The sequence below is a fragment of the Jaculus jaculus genome, chromosome 18 (assembly GCF_020740685.1).
Source record: "Jaculus jaculus isolate mJacJac1 chromosome 18, mJacJac1.mat.Y.cur, whole genome shotgun sequence".
NCBI classification, from domain to species: Eukaryota; Metazoa; Chordata; class Mammalia; order Rodentia; family Dipodidae; genus Jaculus; species Jaculus jaculus.
This window is the reverse complement of record NC_059119.1, coordinates 33320153-33345549: the sequence shown is the minus strand read 5'-3', so window position 1 is coordinate 33345549 and position 25397 is coordinate 33320153. Positions and strand designations below refer to the sequence as shown.

Genomic DNA, 25397 nt, shown 5'->3' with positions numbered 1-25397 from the left:
ACTTCATTAGTGTATCCAGCATAGCAAGCAGCATGTGGTAGACAGTCAACAAGTTTTTGCTGAGTTGAACTGCAGTCAAAGACCACATGCCGCTGGTAATCCCTGTTGCTGCTAGTATCAGTCATGGCTTCATTAGACAGCACTGACCCATCATTTATGCAAGAGTCCCCTGCCCACAGATGCACTCTACCAGAGGCAGCAGCATGGGGCTCTTCCTCACAAGGACCCTTGTGTTCTAACTACAGTAAGAATTCTCTTGGCTTCAAACACTTCATATTATTGGATATAGGTAATTTGAAGGGACTTTGTCATGAGGAGTTTCCAGAGATCATATATTCTATTGCTCGAGCAATAAGCAGAGACTACTGTATTCCATTTATGTGTGTTTGTTATAACTACAACCTGCCATTTTTCCTGACTACTTATTCCTACTGGCAATTGAGAGTCCAAAGAGTGCAACATTTCTCTTGCTTATGAATAAACACAGGACAGAATACAATAGGACCTGGATCTAACAGACAACTATGATATTCACATGCTAGTCATGTGTGGTAATAGCAATCTTGAGCTTCCGTACTTAAATTACCTTAAATATATCAATTATTCCAATAATACACATCTTCAATGAATCTTAATAAAGGAAAATAAATCTAGTCTTTTTTTGGGGGGGGGGTAGATGAGAATTGAAGTTGTCAGAAGAGTATATTTAAGCTAAACATGTTATTTGTTTTGCAGATTTTTGAGCTAGGGTTTCATGTATCCCTGAATGGTCTCAAACTTGCTATGTAGCTGAGGCTGGCCTTGAGCTCCTGGATAATCCTGCCTCAGTCTCCCATTTACTGAGATTATGGGCATGAGTCACCACGCTTGGCTAAAACAGAGTATTTCTACAGTTCAAAAATGTGTTCAAAGAACAGACTTCACCATATTTTTGATTGGATGATTTCACTGAGTGTTTAACGAGGTTAGGAACAGCTTTGCTGAAAATAGCCAATGTGTCACTGAAAAGCTTCTAAGACTCTGCACAAAAGCTATCTAGCCAGCCAGGCATGGTGGTGCATGCACAGCACTCGGGAGGCAGAGGTAATAGGATCACTTCACAGTGATCCACAGTGAATTCTAGGCCAACTTGGGATAGTGCAAGACCCTAACACAGAAGAAAAATTAAAAAAACAAAACAAAACCAAAACTATCTAGCCAGTCCAGTGATTACTTCCTGATGGAAGAAAAGTGAATTAGAGCCTCTACTTTTTTCACTTCATAATGAATATGGCTACAGTAGACACCACTGTTCCCAAATCCTTTATGTCATAAACAGCTAAATCATATTTTGATTGTACTCTGAAAGGAGAACTCATAAGTCATACATGGAATAATTCTAACACCAGTCATAGCCTATGTCAGTTAGGATTCTCTACAGGAAGATTACTGAAAGAATGAATATGTGTGTGTGTGTGTGTATAAATATATACATATTATATAAATATTATATATATACATATATATATATATTCAGTGGATTTATGAGATTAGCTTACAGGATAAGGGCTGGGCAGTCCAACAATGGCTGTCTGCAGAATGGAGAGCCAGAGCACCTGGTAGCCGCTCAGTCCACGAGGCTGGACGCCCCAGCTGTCCCAGTCTGGCACTGAAACCCTGGAGGCTTCCTGAGAGCTGCTGGTCTTCAAATCCACATTGGGAGGCTGGTGGAGCTGGGTTCTGACGTCTGCAAAGGGGGTGGCAGCAGGGTAGATGCATGCGCCCGCGAGTAGCACTGGGGTGCCCAGGCAAGGCACCCTGTATTCCCTTGGAGCTTCTCTTAGAGAGCCCACCAGTGGAAGGACTGCCCACTCTGGAGGAAGTCCCGCAATCAGTCTTTCCTGGAAAAGCCCTCAGGGTTCCAAGAGGCACATCTTTTACTAGATTCATAACCTGATCAAGTCGACATAACCTAATTACTTCTTTTTTTTTTTTTTTTTTTTTGGTTTTTCGAGGTAGGGTCTCAGTCTGGTCCAGGCTGACCTGGAATTAACTATGTAGTCTCAAGGTGGCCTTGAACTCACAGCGACTCTCCTACCTCTGCTTCTCGAGTGCTGGGATTAAAGGCGTGCGCCACCATGCCTGGCTTCTAATTACTTTTTAAAAATTTAATTAAGTTATTTGAGAGAGAGAGAGAGAGAGGCAGGTAGAAAGAAAGAGAAAATGGGTGTGCCAAGGCCTTTAGCCACTGCAAACAAACTCCAGATGCATGCACCTCCTTTGTATCTGGCTTATGTGGGTCCTGGGGAATCAAACCGAGGTCCTTAGGCTTTGCAGGCAGATGCCTTAACCACTAAGCCATTTCACTAGCCCCTAATTACTTTTCTTTCTCCAAAATCCTTATGAATATGGACAACTATGAACATTCCTTCTTTACGCACAGAATCTTGTTCTTCACCCAAGAACCTTGATTCTAGAACTTGATTATTTGGCACTTTTTTGTAAGAGATTTTTAGACAAACTTCAGTAACAAAGAAATAGAATGTAAACTCATATGCACAAGCACTCAGTATAGCCATAATTGTACTTACTTTATGTTGGGGCAAGGACACTGAACGATGCTTCACTTATAAAGCATTTAAGAACATCTTCTAGAATCCAGTTTTCCTCTGCCAAAATTTAGGATTCTACCATGCCAAATTGGGATCTCTCAAACACAAATATACAATACCATACAACTTCAAGCCACAAATGCAGTGCATGAATCCAAATAGTATTACTACATGGATGTTTATTTCCTTAGTGCCAAGAATCACAGAAATGACTCAGCTTGTAGGGCTCAGGATAAAGCAGAAATGACTTCACTTAGATTTAACTCCACACAGTAGCTGCCTATCACCATGTATGATTCTGTCTCATGGGTTCTTCCCCATCCGAGCATGCCAAACTTTTATGCTGAGTAAGCTTAGCGATGTGTATGTATTAAATTAAACTCATGGAAGGTCCTACGTGAATCCCCTAACCATCCCGCTATTACGGAAGTATAGAGGTCATTAGGCTGCGTGGTCAGGGTCAGAGAAGTGTGGCTTGCCTGGGTGATATGCTTGTATACGTGGGTTTCAAGGAGCTACCAGATGTCACAAGTAGCAATCCAAAACGATGACATACAGAGATGTTTCCAGGCTGAGAAGTGCAATTTTGTCTTACTTTAGGTTTACCAGAGCCTTCTAGAATTGACAGAATGCCAGTTCTTTAAATAAACACTCTCCTTTCAGCATGAGCAAAACACTGACGAGGAGAACAAAAAGATAATTCTGGATTTAAGGTCAGAGCAACAAGTTCCATCTCTTGAGCCGTAGGAGACATACAATCCTTAGTCATATGTTCAGCACATCAGCTCTCTACGCAATGGAGCGCAAGGAAGGGGTCAGGTTTTCACTCTGAATTGCGAAGGAGGTTTAAAGACACAAAATGAAATTCAGTGACCACAGTATGAGTTTTAAGTTTCAGTGGCCTTGTTTTTTTCATTTTTATTAAGAAGTACATAGTGGGGGGGGGGTGGAGAGGTGACTTACCAGTTAGGTGCTTGCCTGCAAAGCCTAAGGTCTCTTGTTCAAGGCTCAATTCCCTAGGACCTATGTAAGCCAGATGCACAAGGTGGCACATGCATCTGGAGTATGTTTGCAGTGGCTAGAGGCCCTGGTATGCCCATTCTCTATCTGCCTCTTTCTCTCTTTGCCTGTTGCTCTCAAATAAATAAATAAAAATAAAAAAATAAACAGAAAAGAAATACGTAGGGGCTGAGAAGATGGCTCAGTGGATAAAGGCACTTACTTGCAAAGCCTGCTGGCCTGGGATTCAATTCCCAAGCCACCCATGTAAGCTGGATGCAGAAAGTGGCGCAAGTGTTTGGTGTTCATTTGTAGTCGTAAGAGGCCATGTGCAAATAAATAAACAAAAACAATTCAAAAATTTATTTAAAAGTACAGAGTCCTTGAAGGTTACAGAGGAAACACCTATTATACACAGTAGGAGCTCAAGATTGGGTAGGGTCCCTATTCTGACTGAACATGAAACATCAAAGTTATTGAGGATCTGATATTGCTAGGTGGACCCAGAAGAAAATGGCATGCTATTGTTATTATTATTGCAGATATCAAGCTTCTGCCTGGGAACAACACAATTATCTCAGTAAGATAAAAATAAAGCGGGGTGGGGGGAGTGGGGGGGGGAGTGGGCTGGAGAGATAGTTCAGTGGTTAAGGCGCTTTCCTGCAAAGCCTAACAACTGGGGTTTGATACCCCAGGACCCAAGTAAAGCCAGGAACACAAAGTAGTGCATGCATCTGGAGTTTGTTTACACAGGCTACAAGTCCTGGCATGGCCATTCTCTCTCTTTCCTTGGAAATAAAGTAAATTAAAAAATAATAACATGAAGGAAACAGGCTGTTTTAGAGTCTTCTAGAGGAACAGAACCAATGGAATGAATGTGCATCACTAAGGGGATTTATGAGACTGGCTTCCCCGACACAGGCTGGGCAGTCCGACGATGGCTGTCTGCAGCCTGGAGCGTCTGAGAACCTGGTAGCTTCTCCGTCCACAAGGACAGACGCTTCAGCTGTCCCAACCTGGCCGAAGGCCTGGAGGATTCCTGGAGAGCTGCTGGTCTTCAGACTCTGCTGGAAGGCTGGAGTGGCTTCCCACGTCCACGCAGGATGGCAGCAACAGAGCGGATGTGCTCGCCGGCAAGGGGCGGAGGCAGGCAGAGGACAGGGTCACTTCTTCAGGGCCTTCTCCCCTCAGCTAATCCATCCTGGAAGCCCCTCAGAGACCTGCCCAAGAGTCATGTCTCATGTGATTCCTGACCTGATCTAGTACCCAATAGAAATTAATGGTCATCATGCCTAGATGGGCTTTAGAATTTCACTGAAATTTTATAAATAATAGTTATAGTCATGTCACATATATCATCTTATTCCCAACATTTTCCATAATATAATAATATAATATAACTCTTCCTAGTATTGCCAATTATCTCATGATGGATATATGCCATTTTCATAACTCATAATCCCTTCTAGGAACTTTTAGGGAAATGTTACTACTATCTTTACAATTAACCTGGAGGAGCAGAGTGGTTCCTCTGTAAGCTGCTCAAATTATTTAGTGCTTGGAGTTTCTACACAAGAACCACACAAGGGCTGGAGAGATGGCTTAGCGGTTAAGCGCTGGCCTGTGAAGCCTAAGGACCCCGGTTCGAGGCTCGGTTCCCCAGGTCCCACGTTAGCCAGATGCACAAGGGGGCGCACGCGTCTGGAGTTCGTCTGCAGAGGCTGGAAGCCCTGGCGCGCCCATTCTCTCTCTCTCACCCTCTATCTGTCTTTCTCTCTGTGTCTGTCACTCTCAAATAAATAAATTAAAAAAAAAAAAAAGAACCACACAATACTTAAGGTACTGTTGTTGTTTAAAATACCTGTTGACTAATATGGCAACAAGAAAAAGACTAAAGAAACAGTTCTGAAATATTTGGTTAACTTTTATGAACTGCTTTGAATAAAGAAATATAATAAAAACATTCAGCACTCATTAAAAGTATTTGACTAGGGGCTGGAGAGATAGCTTAGCGGTTAAGGTGTTTGCCTGCAAAGCCAAAGGACCTCAGTTCAATTCCCCACGGCCCATGTAAGCCAGATACACAAGGCGGTGCATGTGTCTGGAGTCTGTTTGCAGTGGCTGGAGCCCCTAGCGTGCCCATTTTCTCTCTCCCTCTTTCCCTTTCTCACTCTCTCAAATAAATAAATAAATAAATGAATAATTTTTTTTAAAAAGTATTTAACTAGGCACACTTACTGCAAAAAAAAAACTAAGGCAGGAGGGAGACAGGAAGAACACAATGTGCTAAGACCTGCAGACTACTAGAGAAAGTGGGAAATGTTCTATGTAAGACACAACGTAAGTAAAGCTAGCAAGAGGAGGAACTGTCCTGTTTACCTCTGCACTTCTGATCTCCAGCAAAGGCCTGGCTTCAACTTGCAGCAGTGTATGAGAGAGAGGGAATGGGATGGGATGGCATGGGATGAGAGACAGACAGAGAGACAGAGAGAGAGAGAGAAGTAAAGACAGTCTGACTTAAAGACTAGCAGAGTATATTTGTTTTTTAAAATATATTTTATTTATTTATTTATGAGAGAGAAAGAGACAGATAGGGAGAAAGAGAGAATGGGCACACCAAGGCCTCTAGCCACTACATACGAACTTCAGACACAGGTGCCCCATTGTGCATCTGGCTTATGTGGGTCCTGGGGAATCGAATCCAGGTCCTTAGGCTTTGAAGGCCAATGTCATAACCTCTAGGCCATTTCCCCAGTCCCCTGTTTGTTTGTTTTTTTTAAATTAACTACTGGATAAATGTCCCTTATCTATAATGCTTGAGACCAAAGTGATTCAGATTTTAGTTTTCTTAATGTTGGAATATTCACAGACATGTCACTTGTGCATCTCCAAACTAAAAATTCAAAATCTTCACCTGATCTGAGCTCACAATCTGAGAAGTGATTGAAAATCAAATATCTGAATTTTCTGAGTGTCATGTTTCCATTCATGTTTTGGACTTTTTGATTCAAATTATTCTATTTTCCACCAATATAATCTTTTAAAAATTAATTGTTTAGTTAGCATATGAAATAATGAGTTCATTATGACATTTTTATGTATACATATCATTGTACTTTTAATTCACCCACCCACCATATACTCTCATTTTTCTGAAATTCTAGAAAATAAATAGCTTAGGACCCTATTTTCTCCCTTGAGCATCTAGCTAGAAGAGAGCTTCTGTGAGAAATTCCCAAGACTACCTACTAAGTACTCAGCTAAGGCCATCTCCTTCCCTGTTTTTACTCCATGAAAAAAACGTTTTCTTAGTTAAACATCACCACATAGGACCACTCAGCAACACGTCACCTAAAAGCTTTGCCTGTTCCAGAGACACTCAACACTCCAGCTTTATAAACACGGCCATGCAGCTGGGCGTGGTGGCGCACACCTTTAATCCCAGGACTGGGGAGGCAGAGGTAGGAGGATCGCTGTGAGTTCGAGGCCACTCTGAGGGTACATAGTGAATTCCAGGTCAGCCAGGGCTACAGCGAGACCCTACCTTGAAAAACCAATACATAAATAAATAAATAATAAACACTGCTATGCAACAGCAAGTCTACTCTCCAGCACGATGTTTGCAAAATAAACTCTGGTTGCTCTGCTTAATTTCTAGGGCATTAGAGTTTTGTTTTGTTTTTTTGTTTGTTTGTTTGTTTTTTGGTTTTTCGAGGTAGGGTCTCACTCTAGCCCAGGCTGACCTGGAATTCACTATGGAGTCTCAGGGTGGCCTCGAACTCACAGCGATCCTCCTACCTCTGCCTCCCCAGTGATGGGATTAAAGGCGTGAGCCACCACACCTGGCTTGGGCATTAGATTTTTCAATGATAATTTTCCTATATGCACATCATGTATTTTGATCATAATCCTCTCCCATCGTCTTCTCTTGTCCTGCCTCTCCCACGTCTTCGACTGAACCTCTTCTTTCTAGCTAGTCCCTCTTCTGTTCTACTTTGATGGACTCTGTCTTCCTCCACCATCCGCAACGGCGTGTTAATGGGCTCAGTATGGTGCAGATGTTGGGCAGGAAACAGCAGGTTATGAACACAACAGCCACTTTAATTATGTCCAGCGGACAGTGCTCCACAGCACGCCTCCCCGTCCTCCGGCAACCACGCGCTTTCTGCTCGCTCTTCTCCAACGTGCCCTGAGCCGTGCAGGTGATGACACAGATGTCTTACTCAGTTACTTCTCAGCCCTTGACTTTTAAAGCCTCCTCAGTAGCCATTACTAAGTTCAAAAAGAAGCTTCTCTGACCAAGGTGAGAGCAGCACTAATCTATGGGCAGAAACGTACGTAAGCACATAAGAGGGCAATTTGATAGGCACAGGGTATGCGTTCACCAGACCACAGCAGTAGCTTCCCTCCCAGCACCTATGAATCTCCCCCACCGAAGGCTTTTCGCTGCATCATTTAGTGCCAGGCATGAATTCTCTCCCATGAAGTGGGTGGGTCTGAAATCCAATCAGAAACCAGTTGTTGGGCTGGAGTGATGGCTTAGCAGTTAAGGCACTTGTGATGCCTAAGGGACCCAGGTTCAATTCTCCAGTGGCCACGTAAGCCAGATGCCACAAGGGGGCACATGCGTCTGGAGTTCATTTGTAGTGGGCTTGAGGCTCTGGCGTGCCCATTCTCTCTATTTGCCTCTGTCTCTCTCTTAAATAAATAAATAAATATTAAAAAAGAGTAAGGGCTAGAGAGATGGCTTAGCGGTTAAGACACTTGCCTCTAAAGCCTAAGGACCCATGCTCAACTCCCCAGATCCCATGTAAGCCTGATGCCCAAGGTGATACAAGTGCAAGGCCGTGAATGTGTACAAAGGGGCATACACATTTGGAATTCGATTCCAGTGGCTAGAGGCCCTGGTGCACCAATTCTCTCTCTCTCCTACAGGCATGTGCTACCACACCCAGCAAAAACAAACAAACAAAAACAGTTGGTTACCTCCATAGCAGTCCACTAGTGCCCCAGTGAGCACATCTTGCCTGGCTAACTTGTATTGCTTTTAGGGTCTATTGCTGGCCTATACTGTTTTTTTTTTTTTTTAAATATTTTGTTTATTTATTATTCATTTGAGAGAGGGAGAGAAAGAGGCAGATAAACTGAGAGAGAATGGGTGTGCCACAGCCTCTAGTCACTGTGAAAGAACTCCAGGTGCATGTGCCACCTTGTGCATCTGGCTTACGTGGGTACTGGAGAATTGAACCTGGGTCTTTTGGCTTCACAGGCAAGTGTCTTAACTGCTAAGCCATCTCTCCAGCCTACAAGAATGTGTTTTGTTACTATGGCTCTGTAACATATCTTGAAATCAGAAGACTTTTTCCTCTTAGCAGGTTATGTGTACCAGCAGCCTTATTTATTTGCTGAGGATTAATTTGACCATCTCAGGTGTTCTGTGCTTCCAAATGAGTTTTTAGAGACTTTTTTTTTTTTTTACTGGTTCTTTCAACCCATGAGCAGGGATGTCTTTCCATTTCCTGGTGTCTTGTGCAATTTCTCTCTTGAGCGTTTTAAAGTTTTTAGTGTAGAGGTCTTTCACTTCCATGACTAAGTTTATTCCAAGGTGCTTTTTTGTTTGTTTTCGGAGGCAACTGATCATGGGATTGTTTCCCTGGTTTTATTAAAAGCATGTTTGTTGTTTGTATATAGGGAACTTAATGATTTCTGTGTTAATTTTATATACTGCTACTTTGTTGAAAGTATTTATCAGCTCTAAGTTTTCTGGTAACCTTTAGGGTCCCTTATGGAAATTGTATTGTCTATAAATGATGGTAATTCGATTCCTTTCTTTCCTATTTGTTTCACTTTTATCTGTGTCTGTCTTATTGCTGTAGCTTACGGCTTCCAATACTACAGATAGGAGGATCGCCATGAGTTTGAGATTACCCTGAGACTAGAGTGTATTCCAGGTTAGCCTAGGCTAGAGCAAGACCTGCCTCAAAAAGATCACACACAATTTTGGGCTGGAGAGATGGCTCAGTGGCTAAAGTGCTTGTCTGCAAAGTCTAACAACCTGGGTTCAATTCCCCAGCACCCACGTAACGCCAGGTGCACAAAGTGACAGATGCATATGGAATTTATTTGCAGTGACCGAAGGTCTTGGCATGCCCATTCTCTCTCTGCTTGGTTTTTAGTGAAAATACTTTGATCTTTTCCCCATTTAGTCCAATGCTGGCTATAGGTTTGTTATTTATAGGTTTGCCTTTGTTATGTTGAGGTATGTTCATTCTATTCCATTTCTGTAGGACTTTTACCATGAAGGGATGTTGGATTTTGTCAAATGCCTTTCCCACATCTACTGAGATGATCATGTGACATTTGTCCTTGAGTCCGTTTATATGGTATAATACATTTATTGATTGGAATATGTTGAACCATCCCCACAGCTCTGTAATAAAACCCACTTGAGTGGGTGATGTTTGTGATGTGCTCCTATATTCGGTTTGCCATATTTTGTTGAGAAGTTTTGCATCTGTGTTCGTGAGGGAGATTGGTCTTTTTTTTGTGTGTGTGTGTGTCTTTGTCTGGTTTTGTTATCAGGGTAATGCTGGCTTTGTAAAAAGAGTTTGGCAGGATTCCTTCCTTTTCTATTTTATGGAAAAGTGTGAGAAGCATTGGTGTGTGTTAGTTCTGTGACAATTTGGTAGAATTCATTAGTGAATTCATCGGGGCATGGATTTTTTTTTGTGTGTGTGTTTTTTATACTTGCTTTGGTCTCAGAGCTTGTTATAGGTCTGTTTAAATAGTTTATCTCATCTTGCTTTAATTTTTTTTTTAAATTTTTATTTATTTATTTATTTGAGAGTGACAGACACAGAGAGAAAGACAGATAGAGGGAAAGAGAGAGAATGGGCGCGCCAGGGCTTCCAGCCACTGCAAACGAACTCCAGACGCGTGCGCCCCCTTGTGCATCTGGCTAACGTGGGACCTGGGGAACCGAGCCTCGAACCGGGGTCCTTAGGCTTCACAGGCAAGCGCTTAACTGCTAAGCCATCTCTCCAGCCCCATCTTGCTTTAATTTTGATAGGTCATATATACATATAGAAGTTCATCGTTTTCTTTTAGATTCTCCAATGTAGTGTAGCGTCTTTAAGGTACGTCCTTATGGTTGACTAATTTCACTGGTGTCTGTTCTAACATTATCCTTTTCACCTCTTTTTTTTTTTTTTTTTTTTTTTATGAGGTAGGGTCTCACTCTAGCCCAGGCTGACCTGGAATTCCCTATGTAGTCTCAGGGTGGCCTCAAACTCAAGGCTATCCTCCTACCTCTGCCTCCCAAGTGCTGGGATTAAAGGCGTGTACCTCCATGCCCAGCTTCACTTCTAATTTTATAATTTGGATCTATCATTTTTCTTTCTTTAAAATTTTATTTTTGTTCATTTATTTATTTGAGAGCGACAGACACAGAGAGAAAGAGGCAGAGAGAGAGAGAGAGAATGGGTGCACCAGGGCCTCCAGCCACTGTGCACAAACTCTAGACGCATGTGCCCCCTTGTGCATCTGGCTAACGTGGGTCCTGGGGAGTTGAGCCTCAAACCAGGGTCCTTAGGCTTCACAAGCAAGCGCTTAACCACTAAGCCATCTCTCCAGCCCTTTTTATTTTTCTTTTGTCAGTTTTGCCAAGGGCTTATCCATCTTGTTTATCCTTTTCAAGAACCAACTCTTTTGTTTCGCTGATTCTTTGTGTGTGTGTGTTTCTGCACTGATTTTTATTTCTTTCTACCTACTGATGTTTGGTTTCACTGTTCTTTTTCCAAGGCCTTAAGGTGTAGCATTACGTAACTCCTCCAATTTCATTGGTTTATTTATTTGAGAGCAACATCAGAGAGAGAAAGAGGCAGATAGATACAGAGAGAATGGGCACCCCAGCCACTGCAAACTAATTTCAGATGCATACGCTCCCTTGTGCAACTGGCTTACATAGGTTCTGGGGAATTGAGCCTCGAACCAGGGTCCTTAGGCTTCACAGGCAAGTGCTTAACCGCTAAGCCATCTATCTCTCCAGCCCCAGACCTCTAACTGCTTAATGGAGGCACTTAGAGCTATAAATTATTCTCTTGGGACTGCTTTCATTGTATTCCATAGGTTTTGGTATCTTGTATTTTCATTATCATTTGATTCTAGAAATTAAAAAAATTATTTATTTATTTGCAAGCAGAGAGATATTCTAGAGAGACAGAGAGAATGGACATGCTAGGGCTCCAGCCACTGCAAATAAACTCCAGATGCATGCGCCACTCTGTGTATTTGGCTTTATGTGGGTACAGGGAACTGCACTGGGTCTTTATGCTTTGTAGACAAGTGCCCTAACTGCTGAGCCATCTCTCCAGCCCTGCTTCTAGGACATTTTTCCTACTTGGTTTGTTCAATGACCCATTCATCATTCAGTAGTGTACTGTTTAATTTTCATGAGTTTGTGCATGTTCTTAGTCTCCTTTGCTATTTACTTGTAGTTTTATCCCATTGCCATTAGATAGAATTCAAAAGTCTCATGCACTTCTGAAAACAGTGTTTATTCGGCGATGTTTGGATGGAATGTTCTGTAGATGTGTGTTACGTTCATTTGTTCTATGATGTCTCTTAATACGAGTGCTTCTCTCTCTCTCTCTCTTTTTGAGATAGGGTCTCACTCTGGCCCAGACTGACCTGGAATTCACTAGGTAGTCTCAGGGTGGCCTCAAACTCATGGCAATCCTCCTACCTCTGTCTCCTGAGTGCTGGGATTAAAGGTGTGCACCACCACACCCGGCTTTATTTTTTTAAATTTTTTGCTCAGATGACCTGTCAGTTGGTAAGAGTGGGGTATAAATTATTGTGCTGGGTCAATCTGTGACTTTACATCTAGTAGTGTTTTTTAAATGAAACCAGGTACACCCATGTTTGGTGCATATATGCTTAGAATGCAATATCCTCTTGTTGGAATGTAGGAATCTACATCAATATGACGGGACCTTGTCTCTTCTGATTCATGTTGGTCTGAAGTCTATCTTGTCAGACATCAGAACAGCAACACCTGCTTGTTGATCAGTCCTATCATTCTCTAGTGTTTTACTCTAATGTACCATCTCCCTTTGATAGAAAGGTGTGCTTCTTGGAGGTAACAGAGAAGGATCCTGCCTTTTGATTCATTCTGCTAATCTCTGTCTTTTTTTTTTTTTTTATGAGAGAGAGAATCGGCACACCAGGGCCTCCAGCCACTGTAATCTAACCAGATGCTTGTGCCACCTTGTGCACACGTGTGACCTTTGTGCTTGTGTCACCCGTGTCTGGCTTACGTGGGACCTGGAGAGTCGAACATAGGTCCTTAGGCTTCACAGGCAAGCACCTTAACTGCTAAGCCATCTCTCCAGGCCATCTCTGTCTTTTGACTGGAGAACTGGGAACATATATACTCAGAGACAATGAAAGGTGTGTATTAATTTCTATCATTCTTATTGATTTTGGAGTTCTCGGTTTTCTACTCTTCTCTTCCATTCATTGTTATTCAGGCGTGGTGTGTTCTTTCCTGTGGCCTCATGCATGTAGTATTCCTTCCCTTCTGTCTGAAGGATTCCTTCAAATATTTCCTGTAGAGCTGTCTTGATGGTCATAAATTCCTTTAGCCTGTTTTTTATCAGAATAAGTTCTTTCTCCTTCAGTTATGACAGATAGCTTTGCAGGGTATAGTAGCCTGGGTTGGGGGTTGTCTTTAAGAACTCAAAATAGGGGCTGGGGAAATGGCTTAGAGGTTAAGGCATTTGCCTGTGAAGCCTGAGGACCCCAGTTCAATTCCCCAGGACCCACGTAAGCCAGATGCACAAGGGGGCACATGTGCCTGGGGTTCGTATGCAGTAGCTGGAGGCCCTGGTGCGCCCATTCTTTCTCTCTGCCTCTTCCTCTCTCTCTCAAATAAACAAATAAATAAAATAAAAAAGAACTTGCTCTCCCGGCTTTTTAAAGTTTCTGCTGAGAAATCTGTAATGTAATAGGCTTGCCCTTAGAGGTGAGGCGGTGTTCCCTTCTTGCCGCTTTCAACATCCGTCCGTTGGTCTGGGCATGCCTTAGTTTCTGGATTATGATGAGGGTGGCTTCCCTTTGGGCCTTGTCTGGCATTCAAAACGCCTCCTGTATCTATACTGGCGTTTGTTTCCTAATTTGGGGAAACTTTCTTCTATTATTTTGTTTAAAATACTTGCCATGCTTTTAGATTTGATATTCTTCTCCTTCTATGCCAAGAATTCTTATATTTGACCTCTTTGTACTGTTCATAGTGTCCTGAATTTCTTGTATGTCCAGCTCACACCTTCTTATTAATGTAACTTTCTTATGTTGGAATGTTCTAATTTTTCCCATTTTGTCTTCAAGCTGAAATATTCTGTCTTCTTCTTGAGCCATTCTTTAACTTTAAAAATTTTTATTTACTTATTTGAGAGCAACAGACAGAGAGAAAGAGGGAGAGAGAGAGTGGGCACGCCAGGGCCTCCAGCCACTGCAAACAAACTCCAGATATGTGTGCCCCCTTGTGCATTTGGCTGACATGGGTCCTGGGTAATTGACCTTGAGCCGGGGTCCTTAGGCTTCACAGGCAAGTGCTTAACCACTAAGCCATCTCTCCAGTCCTCTTGAAGTATTCTCTTGGTAAGGCTTCCTATGAAGGTAATATTTGACTGTTTTTTGTTTTGTTTTATTTTCATTTCCAATATTTCAGATTGATTTTTCTTCAGCATTTCAATCTCCTTACTCATATCAACCTTTTTATTCATTCATGTTATTTTCTGCATTCCCTTGGCATTCCTTCAGGAGTTTGTTTTCTTTTCTTTGTTTTTGATTCCTTTGAATATACTCATAATCATGCATTCTCTGGCATTTTATCTAACACCCTCACTAGAGGCTAATATTATGGGATTCATATTTTTTGGGGGGTTTTGTTGCCTTGAATCTTCATGTTTCTTATATTACTATGTTGAGATTTTTGCATCTCGGGTTATTTCATTGCTAAGGTTTGCTGTTGTTTTATCAGCTACGTTCTTAGCTTTATAGTTCCTCAGTTACAGCCTCAGTCTAAGAGCTCCAGGTGTCTGGTGTGGCCCCATGTTATTCCCAGAGCAAGAAGAGAACAGCGGATGTGAGCACAGCTGGTGACTGTGCCTGCTCTGCAAACGTCAGAGAGTCAACCACAAAGGTCAATTTGACCTGATGGTAGATTAACGGACAAGGCGGGTGAGGAGTTATTATCATGGATTTCGGTTACTTAGAAGTGGGAGGGATTTAATGTGAGTTAGGATGGGGACTAGGGTTAACCCTGAGAAAGATGGCAAAAGTATCTGGGAGAGATAAATTGGGATCTGTTAGGTTCCGCAGATTTGGTAAGGTTATGGGAAACTGTAATTATGAAGCATAAAGAGGAGAGGAGAGGGAGAATAGACCATGAAGAGGATGGAAAGGGGGAAAGTACATGAATTATGCATGAAAAGGACAGTACACAGACCACAATAGTAGACTGGTAGAGAAAAACACAAAGCAAACCCAAACTCTAACTGAGCAATACATAAACACACAAAGCCATCAAGGAATATCCATGCAAGAGTGGAGATGATAAAAACAAACAACAACAAAAAAAAAAACCCAGAAGCACTAAAAGAGTAAAAAAAACCCGAAAGTGACTATGGTGGTTTGATTCAGGTGTCCCCATAAACTTAGGTGTTCTGAATGCTAGGTTCCCAGCTGATGGATATTTGGGAATTAATGCCTCCTGGAGGGAGTGTATTGTCAGGGGCGGGCTTATGGGCTTTATAGACAGGTTCCCTGTGCCAGTGTTTGGCACACCCTCCTGTTGCTGTGGTCTACCTTACTTTGGCCAGGGGGTGATGTCCACCCTCTGCTCATGCCATCGTTTTCCCCTGCCATCGTGGAGCTTCCCCTTGAGCCTGTAAGCCAAAATAAATCTCTTTTTCCCAGAAGCTACTCTTGGCTGGGTGATTTCTACCAGCAATGCAAACCGGACTGCAACAGTGACAGAAGTTAACCTTAACACACAAATGATCAAGATGGGCCAAGTGTACTAAATATCCATCAGGGCTGGAGAGATGGCTTAGCGGTTAAGCGCTTGCCTGTGAAGCCTAAGGACCCCGGTTCGAGGCTCGGTTCCCCAGGTCCCACGTTAGCCAGATGCACAAGGGGGCACACGCGTCTGGAGTTCGTTTGCAGAGGCTGGAAGCCCTGGTGCGCCCATTCTCTCTCTCTCCCTCTATCTGTCTTTCTCCCTGTGTCTGTCGCTCTCAAATAAATAAATTTAAAAAAATTAAAAAAAAAAAATCCATCAGATAAAAAAAAAGTCAGCATTTCTGCCTTGGTGGGATGAGGTTGGAGCTCTCTCCTTCCTGTGACATTTTCTTTAGCAACCTGCCCCGATATGGAAGGTGTGATTTGCTTCTAGAGAAGCAGCTGTGAGGTACGCAGTGGCCCAGTGGAAGTAAATGTGGTTACCTTGTGGAGTGAGTTTCTGTCTCACATACCTTGGGTTGTGAGAACAGTTGTCTCCTTGGCTTGTCTCAGCTGGGCTGTGCTGGGTGACACACAAGAGTCGTTGGCCTCATAATCTCTGTGTTCCCAAGTTCTTGGCATACAGGAGAGAAGTTTTGGCTTAGTAAATTCATGTACAGGTCTGATGGTGGTCTTAGGGAGCTTGGCTCCATCCTCTTGCTCAGGTTCTTCTGGTTTTGCAATGCTGGTGTGTGTGTGGAGAAGCCCTTCTTCCTCGAAGTGTCCGTGGATTTTGCTGGTGCAGGCAGGGAATGGCTGATGTGAGGGAGAAGTCCTCCCCTGTGGCCAGCAGGAGCCGACTGGCACTGGGAAGCAGCTCTCTGCCTCTCCTTGGTGGGGATCTCACCTGTCTTGAACTCATTTATAGATCTTGTCTCTTGCCAAATAAGAGAGTGCGTTATCTTGCCTCTTTCATTTCCCAGGTTTTGCTGCTGGGGCTTCCTATTCTGCCCTACCCTCTGTGTATGTAATTATACTATAAATTATTTAAAAAAAAAAACACAAAATTTACCCTCTGATTAAATTCAGTGGTATTGCAGCCACCACAACCATCCATCTCCAGAACTGTTTTCCTCACCCCAAAATACATGTCCTCTAATTGCTAATTCCCCATTCTCCCTTCCCTGACACTCACCTTTATTCTACCTTCTGGTTCTCTGAGTTTGACTATGTTCTCACGTCGGTGATTATACAATAGGAACTTGACTGCATCCTCATGTAAGTGGCTATGTTCTCACATGGGTGATTATGTAATAGGAACTTGACTGCATTCTCATGTAAGTGGCTATGTTCTCACATGGGTGATTATGTAATAGGAACTTGACTGCATCCTCATGTAAGTGGCTATGTTCTCACGTCGGTGATTATACAATAGGAACTTGACTGCATCCTCATGTAAGTGGCTATGTTCTCACATGGGTGATTATGTAATAGGAACTTGACTGCATCCTCATGTAAGTGGCTATGTTCTCACATGGGTGATTATGTAATAGGAACTTGACTGCATCCTCATGTAAGTGGCTATGTTCTCACATGGGTGATTATGTAATAGGAACTTGACTGCATCCTCATGTAAGTGGCTATGTTCTCACATGGGTGATTATGTAATAGGAACTTGACTGCATCCTCATGTAAGTGGCTATGTTCTCACATGGGTGATTATGTAATAGGAACTTGACTGCATCCTCATGTAAGTGGCTATGTTCTCACATGGGTGATTATGTAATAGGAACTTGACTGCATTCTCATGTAAGTGGCTATGTTCTCACATGGGTGATTATGTAATAGGAACTTGACTGCATCCTCATGTAAGTGGCTATGTTCTCACATGGGTGATTATGTAATAGGAACTTGACTGCATCCTCATGTAAGTGGCTATGTTCTCACATGGGTGATTATGTAATAGGAACTTGACTGCATTCTCATGTAAGTGGCTATGTTCTCACATGGGTGATTATGTAATAGGAACTTGACTGCATCCTCATGTAAGTGGCTATGTTCTCACATGGGTGATTATGTAATAGGAACTTGACTGCATCCTCATGTAAGTGGCTATGTTCTCACATGGGTGATTATGTAATAGGAACTTGACTGCATCCTCATGTAAGTGGCTATGTTCTCACATGGGTGATTATGTAATAGGAACTTGACTGCATTCTCATGTAAGCGGCTATGTTCTCACATGGGTGATTATGTAATAGGAACTTGACTGCATGCTCATGTAAGTGGCTATGTTCTCATTCAATACTTGTCTCCCCCCCCCCCCCGAGGTAGTTGCACTCTAGCCCAGGCTGATCTGGTAGTCTCAGGGTGACCTCGAACTCATGGTGATCCTACCTCTGCCTCCCCAGTGCTGGGATTAAAGGCATGTGCTGCCATGCCTGGCTTAACACTTGTCTTTTTGAAACTGGCCTATTCACTCACTTAGTAGTCTATGCAGTACATTCATGTTGAAGCATATCTTGCAATTTTATCCATTTTGGAGACTGAATAATAGTCCATTGCATATATAGATCACGTCACACTGATAAGATACCAGGGTTTTCTACCACTTGGCTGCTGTGTGTAATGTTGCTACAGACGTTATTTGCTAGCATTCTGTTGAATACATCTGTATCTGTATTCATAGAATTATTGTAATGTCTTTTTTAAGATTTTATTTCTCTTTATTTATTAGAGACAGAGAGAGGGAGAGACAAAGAGTGAGAATGGGTGTGCCAGGGCCTCTAGCCACTGCAAACAGATGCATGTGCTACCATGTGCATCTGGCTTATGTGGAAACTGGAGAACTGAATTGGGGTCCTTAGGCTTTGTAGGCAAGCACCTTAACAGCTAAGCCATCTCTCCAGCCCGAAATGTGTCTTGTTTTTATATCAGGACAATGCCACATTCATAAGATGAATTGGGGAATATTTCCTCCTTTCACTTTCCTGGATGAGCTGCTGTGCCATTGGGATTATTTCTTCCTTAAATGTTCGGCAGAAGCCAGTAAGACTATCTGAACCTGGAATTTTCTTTGTTACAAGGTTTTAGTACACACATTTAGTAGACATTGTACTATTCAAGTTGGCCAACTTTTCTTGAGTGAGTATTTGTGATTTGTTATTTTCACCAGCACGAATTCCTTCCTTCCATCTGGTTGTGAAGCTGGCAGTCGTGGAATGCTTCATGGCATTTCTTCACTATCCTCTGACAGCTGCAGATGGCCCATTCATTCCCAACACTGCAAATCCTTGTCCTCTTCCTCTTCCTCTTCACTGGCCTGGCCATGTATGGACCGTTTCCTAACTCTTTACAGCTTCTGGTTTCACTAATTCTCTCCATTGTTTCTGTTTTATATTTTATTGGATTTTGCTTTTATTTTATTCCTTCTACTTGCTTCGGGTCTAATTTGTTCTTCTATTTTCTTAATGTGGAAGCTGAAGTGTTTTGAGACCTTTCTTTTTTTCTAGTAAGTATTTGATGCTATAAATTTCCTTCTAAGCTCCACTTTGGTTGCATCTGGTGTGTTGCATTTTCATTTTTTATTCAGTTCAAATCTTTTTAAATTTTCCTGTTCTGATTCATTCTAAACTCCAGGCTTATTCTGCAACGAAATACATTTCATTCTAAACCAGTAACCATAGACGATCATGCATTTGGTATGTCCTGGCTCTGAAATCTGTTATCACTGTTTATAACTTAGCTTAAGCATTACATTTAGAAAAAATATATATCTCAAAATATATTTCCAAACATTAACATCTTATTTAGTTGTGACATAGAGAAGAAACATATGGGTCTTATAGGGGAATAACATAAAATAAATGATCAAATCTAGTTTTTTGTTATGTTAGCTTTTGAGTCTCTTTTTTAAAAAAAAATTATTCATTTATTTATTTGCATGTGTGTGTGTGGGGGGGGGGTACCAGGTTATCTAGTTGCTGCAAAGAAATACCTGTCTGGATTTATGTGGGTGACTGGGGAACTGAACCTGGTCTGGTAAGCAAGTGCCTTTAACCACCAAGCCATCCCCTAGCCTGACAGCTTCCTTTTCCAATGCCTGAGATACACAGATCCTCAGTTTTAATAGAAACTTGCTGTTTAAACTTTGTAGCATACTCAAAATCACTAAGTAATTCTGCTTTTGTTGTTTCATTTGCAAGCGGAGACAATGAGAATGGGCATGCCAGGGCCCCCAGCCACTGCAAACAGAACCAGACGCATGGGCCCCTTTGTTACAACTTGCTTTATGTGGGTACTGGGGAATCAAACTCAGATTATTAGGCTCTGCAAATAAGCACCTAACCACAGAGCCATTTCTTCAGCCCGTTGTTTTTGTTTTTTTGGTGGCAGGATCTTGTTCTAGCTTGGGCCAAAAGTGAACTCACTCTGCAGCCCAGGCTAGCCTTGAGCTCACAGCGATCTTGCTATCTCAGCCTCCCGAGTGCTGGGATGAAAGGTATGCGCCACCATGCCCAGGTTAAAAAGTTCACTTTGCTCAAATACGTTTTTCATTGCTAACATTTTTATTGCTTTGGCCTGAAGCTGGTCTTTCACTCTTCAAACCTCTTCAACTTCAGTATCCTCATTTACCAAACAGGAATCATGACATTTCTAAGAAACGTTATGATATAGAAGTGAGACAAGATATAAAAAGTCTGACACAGTGTTTGGCAATGTTTATAAAATGAATGAATAAATGAATGGGCAAATTTTGCCCTGATTTTTTTTTTTTTTTTTTTTTGGGTCTCGATCTAGCCCAGGCTGACCTGGAATTCACTCACTATGTAGTCTCAGGGTAGCCTCAAACTCATGGCAATCCTCCTACCTCTGCGCCAGAGTGCTGGGATTAAAGGTGTGCACCACCACGCTCAGCTTGCCCTGAATTTTTAAAAATTATGTGTATATTGTGTGTCTGGGTACAGTACATGTCTGAGAACAAGCTCAGAGTGTATGTCTGTCCTCTTTTTCTTCTTTGCTTGAGCCAGTCTCCCTTGTTGCTTTTTGGTTTTACTTGTTTCATTTATGCCAGTCTAGCTGACCCATGAGTTTTTGGATTCTCTTGGCTGTGGTCTCCATTTCCATAAGCACGCCGGTGTCAGGGACACGTGCGCCACTCTATGCCCAGCTTTATGGGAGTACTAGGCAATCAAACTTGGGCTACCTCCCTCGCCCTAAAGTTAACAGCTACCCTATTTGCTTTTTATTTTATTTTTCCTATTTGCTTTCTAAAGCACATTTAGGTCACTTCTCATAATAAAGTACAATACGGTTAGACTACAAACCCTTCTCTATAATAATATAATCTCTTATGTTTCATTGAAATGCAAAGTCAATTATCAAAGGTATTTTTTTCTTTGCTAATTAAATGAAGAGTATTTACAATTTTTTTTTTTACTTCTTTATTTTGGTTTTCTTGATTCATCCACTTCAACAGAGAGATAATTATAGGTGGCACCAATTTTGTTCTTCACCTAATCAGTCTACAAAATTCTGTGAGAAAACTAACCATGAACATGAACCAGCTTCACTTTATTCCAAAACACAGACATAGCTCATGATGTCATGATGTATGTAGCCACATGCAATGCCAAAAGCCTCCAGAGACTCTGGACTGTGCAGATCCTGAGGAGACAGTCTTCTTATAAAATCAACCCAGAGCGGAGCTGGGCTCTTCGTCCAATGGGGCATCAGAGAAGATGAAAGCCACATGCAGTTATTACATAGAATAGCTGAGTTGTAGAAAATATGTGAGGACTGGGGAGGTGGATCAGTTTGTAAAGTGCTTGCTACAGCACTGTGAGGACTAGAGTTTGGATACTCAGAGTTCTCAAGAAATGCCTCTATTCCCAGCACCAGGAAGGCAGAGGCAGGCATATCCCGAGAGCAAACTGGCTACACTAGCCAAATCCACAAGGACTGGGTTCAGTGAGACACCCTGTCTCATTAAATAGGGCAGTAAGGGGCTGGAGAGATGGCTTAGTGGTTAAGGTGCTTGCCTGCAAGCCTAAGGACCTGGGTTTGACTCCCCAGAACCCACGTTAAGCCAGATGCACAAGATGATGCATTTACAGAGGTTGCGCATTGCACACAGTGCCGCGTCCATATGGAGTTTGTTTGCAGTGGCCACGGCCCTGGTGCACCCATTTTCTCTCTCTCATAAAAAAAAAATCAATAAATAGGGTGGTGAGCAACTGAAGATGCTCAAGTGTCAACCTCTGGCCTCCACACACACACACACACACACACACACACACACACACACACACACACACGCACGCACACACGTACGAACTCATATACACACGCACACATGTGCATGCACACACATATGGACTCAGACACACACGTACAAAACACGCATGTGTATGGACTCATACATACCCACACACACATACAAACTCATACACACCCGCACCATACGTCACACATATGTACAAAAAATAAACATTTAAGAGATATCTAGGACTATGATGTATGTATGGTATCTTCTGAGTATCTTTGATAATAGACTGAAAAGGCCTTCTACATATAGACAAGTTAAACCCCAATGATTGGAAGATAATCAGATATTAAAGGAACAAAATGAACCTACAAGAGTGAACACAGATATTCATTTCCTTCCATTCTCTGTTCAACTGCTGTCAGTTTTTACACAGAAGCATATTACAATCACACTTGCAGTGCAGTGACAGCCTAAACGCCCACACGCACTGAGCACAGGGGTCAGACGAGGAGCAGGGACCCAGGTCCTGGGGCCTGCGTGCAGCTCCATCACTCCCCTGAGCCTCTGCTTTCCTCGTCTGCAAATGGCAGTGAAAATGTCTGCCTACAAGATTCTGATCATGAAACTGAAAAAAGGGATGAATATAGGGGAAAATGAACAAATGCTAACCAACAGAAAAATCACAAATGTGACCTGCAGATGTAATTGTAAATCAAAACAATACAAAGAAACAGGTGAAAGTAAATTTAATAATATATTTTATTTAGCTCAATATATCCAAAATATTATCACTTCAATATAAAATTATGAGTATTTTTAAAACATTCTTTTTCTTTTGTGCTGTCTCTTAAAAACATAACACATATTTACACATACAACATAGCTCAATTCAGACAAGTCATATTCCAAGCGGTCAACAACCAGCAGTAGCTGCTGAGAGTCAACGTGAGGCTTCCCGTGAATTAACCCGAGACAACATTTCCCCTGGACAGTCCCTGTGGGACTTGGACTTAGGAAAGGTATTCTCAAAACCAATCATTAAGGACGTATGTATGTATGTAGGTATGTATATATAAAAATTTAAAGTTTTTTTTTCTTTTTTCGAGGTAGGGTCTCACTCTAGTCCAGGATGACCTGAAATTCACTATGTAGTCTCTGGATGGCCTTGAACTCACAGTGATCTCCCTACCTCTGCCTCCCAAGTGCTGGGATTAAAGGGTGTGCCACCATGCCCAGCCTAAAAATTTAAAGTTAATATCTTACTGACTAGACCAAATATCCAAAATAAAAGCAACAAAGAATGATGATAATAAGTTACTAATACTTATTTACTCTTCATTTATTTTTGTTGTTACTCTATTAGGATTTATTTGTATGCTTATTAGACATAGAACAGTCTTACAAAAGAAAATAAAAGCTGATGTAACTATTAGCACACAAGCAATTCAAACAGTATAATACAACTAACAAGTGTATCTGTCAGCAAAGAAATGGAAGAAACAGCATTTTAAAAAAATATTGGGACACTTTTCATAGGACCTATCATTTTGGTAACTCAAGTTACAATTTCAATAGCGTCAACTTTTTTTTCTCATAAACACTTAACTGTATTGTTTAAATATTAGGGTGACCACTTACCATAACAATTAGATTATATGAACTAGAAGTAAATATAGCATCGTACTTAATGTTGTACAATGATGTTACATGTAGTTCAAAACAATCATTGGGATTGCTGTAAAAATTACTTGTATTCCATTATTAAAACGGCAATGAATAGCATATAATGGGGAAATTAACTCTTAAAGAGTAGAAACGTTGCTTAACTGCAAAGCCTTTCTGAAAGTTATCCACAAAGCTTCAGTGAACGCACACTTACCTACTGAGCGTTATGCTGCTGCCTGCGCTCGATGGTAGAGACGCCCCTGATCTACAGTTTTGTCATTGTGTGTATGTTGCACGTGCATGTTTGATGGTCTGTGTATGGAGGCCAGCGGTGGATGTCAAGGGTTTCCCTTGGTCACTCTCCACCTTATTCTTTGGGACAGCGTCTCTCGCCGTGCCTTGAGCTCACAGTGGGCTAGATCAGCTAGCCAGGGAGACCCCAGTCTCTGCCTCCACGCCTGGCATTCTACGTGAGGAGTGGGCTCCACACTCAGCCATTGTTCCAGTCTCCCTCTGGGTTAACACAAGTGTCAGATCAGTCAGGCCCAAGAACGCAGTGCGGGCAGAATACTAAGTAGGCAACTGCTTCATCTCAAGTCTGTCAAGGACCATTTGGTTATTTCCTGTAACTTCAACATTACAAAGGGTTAAGAAGCTTTTAAGAAAAAACTTGGAATTTTAGTATTTCATCTACTATGTATTCAAAAGATAGTCCTTCAAAAATATAGGTCCTCTCTTTTGAAAGCTATCAGTGTGCACGGTGAGAGGAGAAAAACACACCGCTAGCTGAATCGTCTGTGTTCAGTGGCACCGCCTATGTGCCCCTCTGCCATCGCCTGACAAACACTTGCCTCCCTCATGCCAGCTCGGGCTTGCGATCAGTGATGAGTTCACAGTACAAACAGGACAGCTGCTCTAGACAGGGCTTAACAACTTTTCACTTGAACTTTTCCAACAAATCATTTCCAAGCTAACAAATGCTAACTTAGTCGCCGATACTACACACAGACAAGACAGACTGCAGTTTCAGACACGCCGCCAAGCTTCAGAAATACAACTACCCACTGTATTAAGAGACTCACATCTGGCATTTCTGTAGAGAAGGAAAGGGTCCTGGAGCTGGAAGTCCAGGTCTTTAGTAATGGGCTCAGTTCTGTTTTCCATGCTCAGCCTATTCATAATGGTGAATCCGTGCTTTGGAGAAGCAGACCTGAAAACCACAATGGGGAAAAGACAATTCGCTCAGTGTGTCAGCCTGCAGTGCCGCCACGCTCGGAAGCATCTTCCAACCTTTCAGTGAGCAGGGGTTCCAAGCACGCTGTCCACTCGTAACGTGGAATTTCTTCACTCCTGGCATCATTACCCGCTAACTCCTATGCAGTACTGAAGGACTTTGTGTGAATGTGTGTAGACTGCGTAGGTACACCTATCTTGTCTTCCCTGCTTCGTAAAAACCTGGTACTTTTAAAAGGGGTTCCTCTGCAGTCTTCTGACTAAGCCCTTGTCTCTTCCCTCTCTGCTCACAGTTAAAGTCAATGCTAAGTCCACACAGAGAGTAAGCGTTGGCCTCAAACTGAGAGACTAGAGGATCTCAGAGAAATGAAATGACTCTGGCCAATGAGCTTGTATGACAAACTATAAACTAAATGTTTTATTATATAAAGGCCCAAAGGACAGATACTTTGTTTTCTTCAGTATAAAACAAACAGCTTCATGAATATGCCGCTATAAGTTATCTCAATGAAGACCTCCTTTGGTTATGTCTTTCCCTGCAGTTGAGAAGCCTTGAATGCTTCCTCTTTCAGGCAAGGACATGTATTATACGGAGTATGAACGGTAACCATTACTGCACATTAGGCAGGCACAGTGGC

General features: G+C 42.1%; 1 protein-coding gene across 3 annotated transcripts in view; it reads right to left on the bottom strand.

Moving 5' to 3' along the window:
• The window catches only part of Dcp1b (decapping mRNA 1B), a 58619-nt gene that overhangs the window by 23487 nt on the left and 9735 nt on the right, over nucleotides 1-25397 (bottom strand). For 2 of the 3 annotated variants that reach the window (XM_045137302.1, XM_045137303.1), the window contains exon 3: nucleotides 24609-24736. The exons of the other annotated variant lie outside the window; for it this stretch is intronic. In XM_045137302.1, coding sequence (XP_044993237.1) covers nucleotides 24609-24736 — 128 coding nt within the window. The remainder of the gene's footprint in view (nucleotides 1-24608; nucleotides 24737-25397) is intronic. 3 annotated transcript variants of the gene reach the window in all.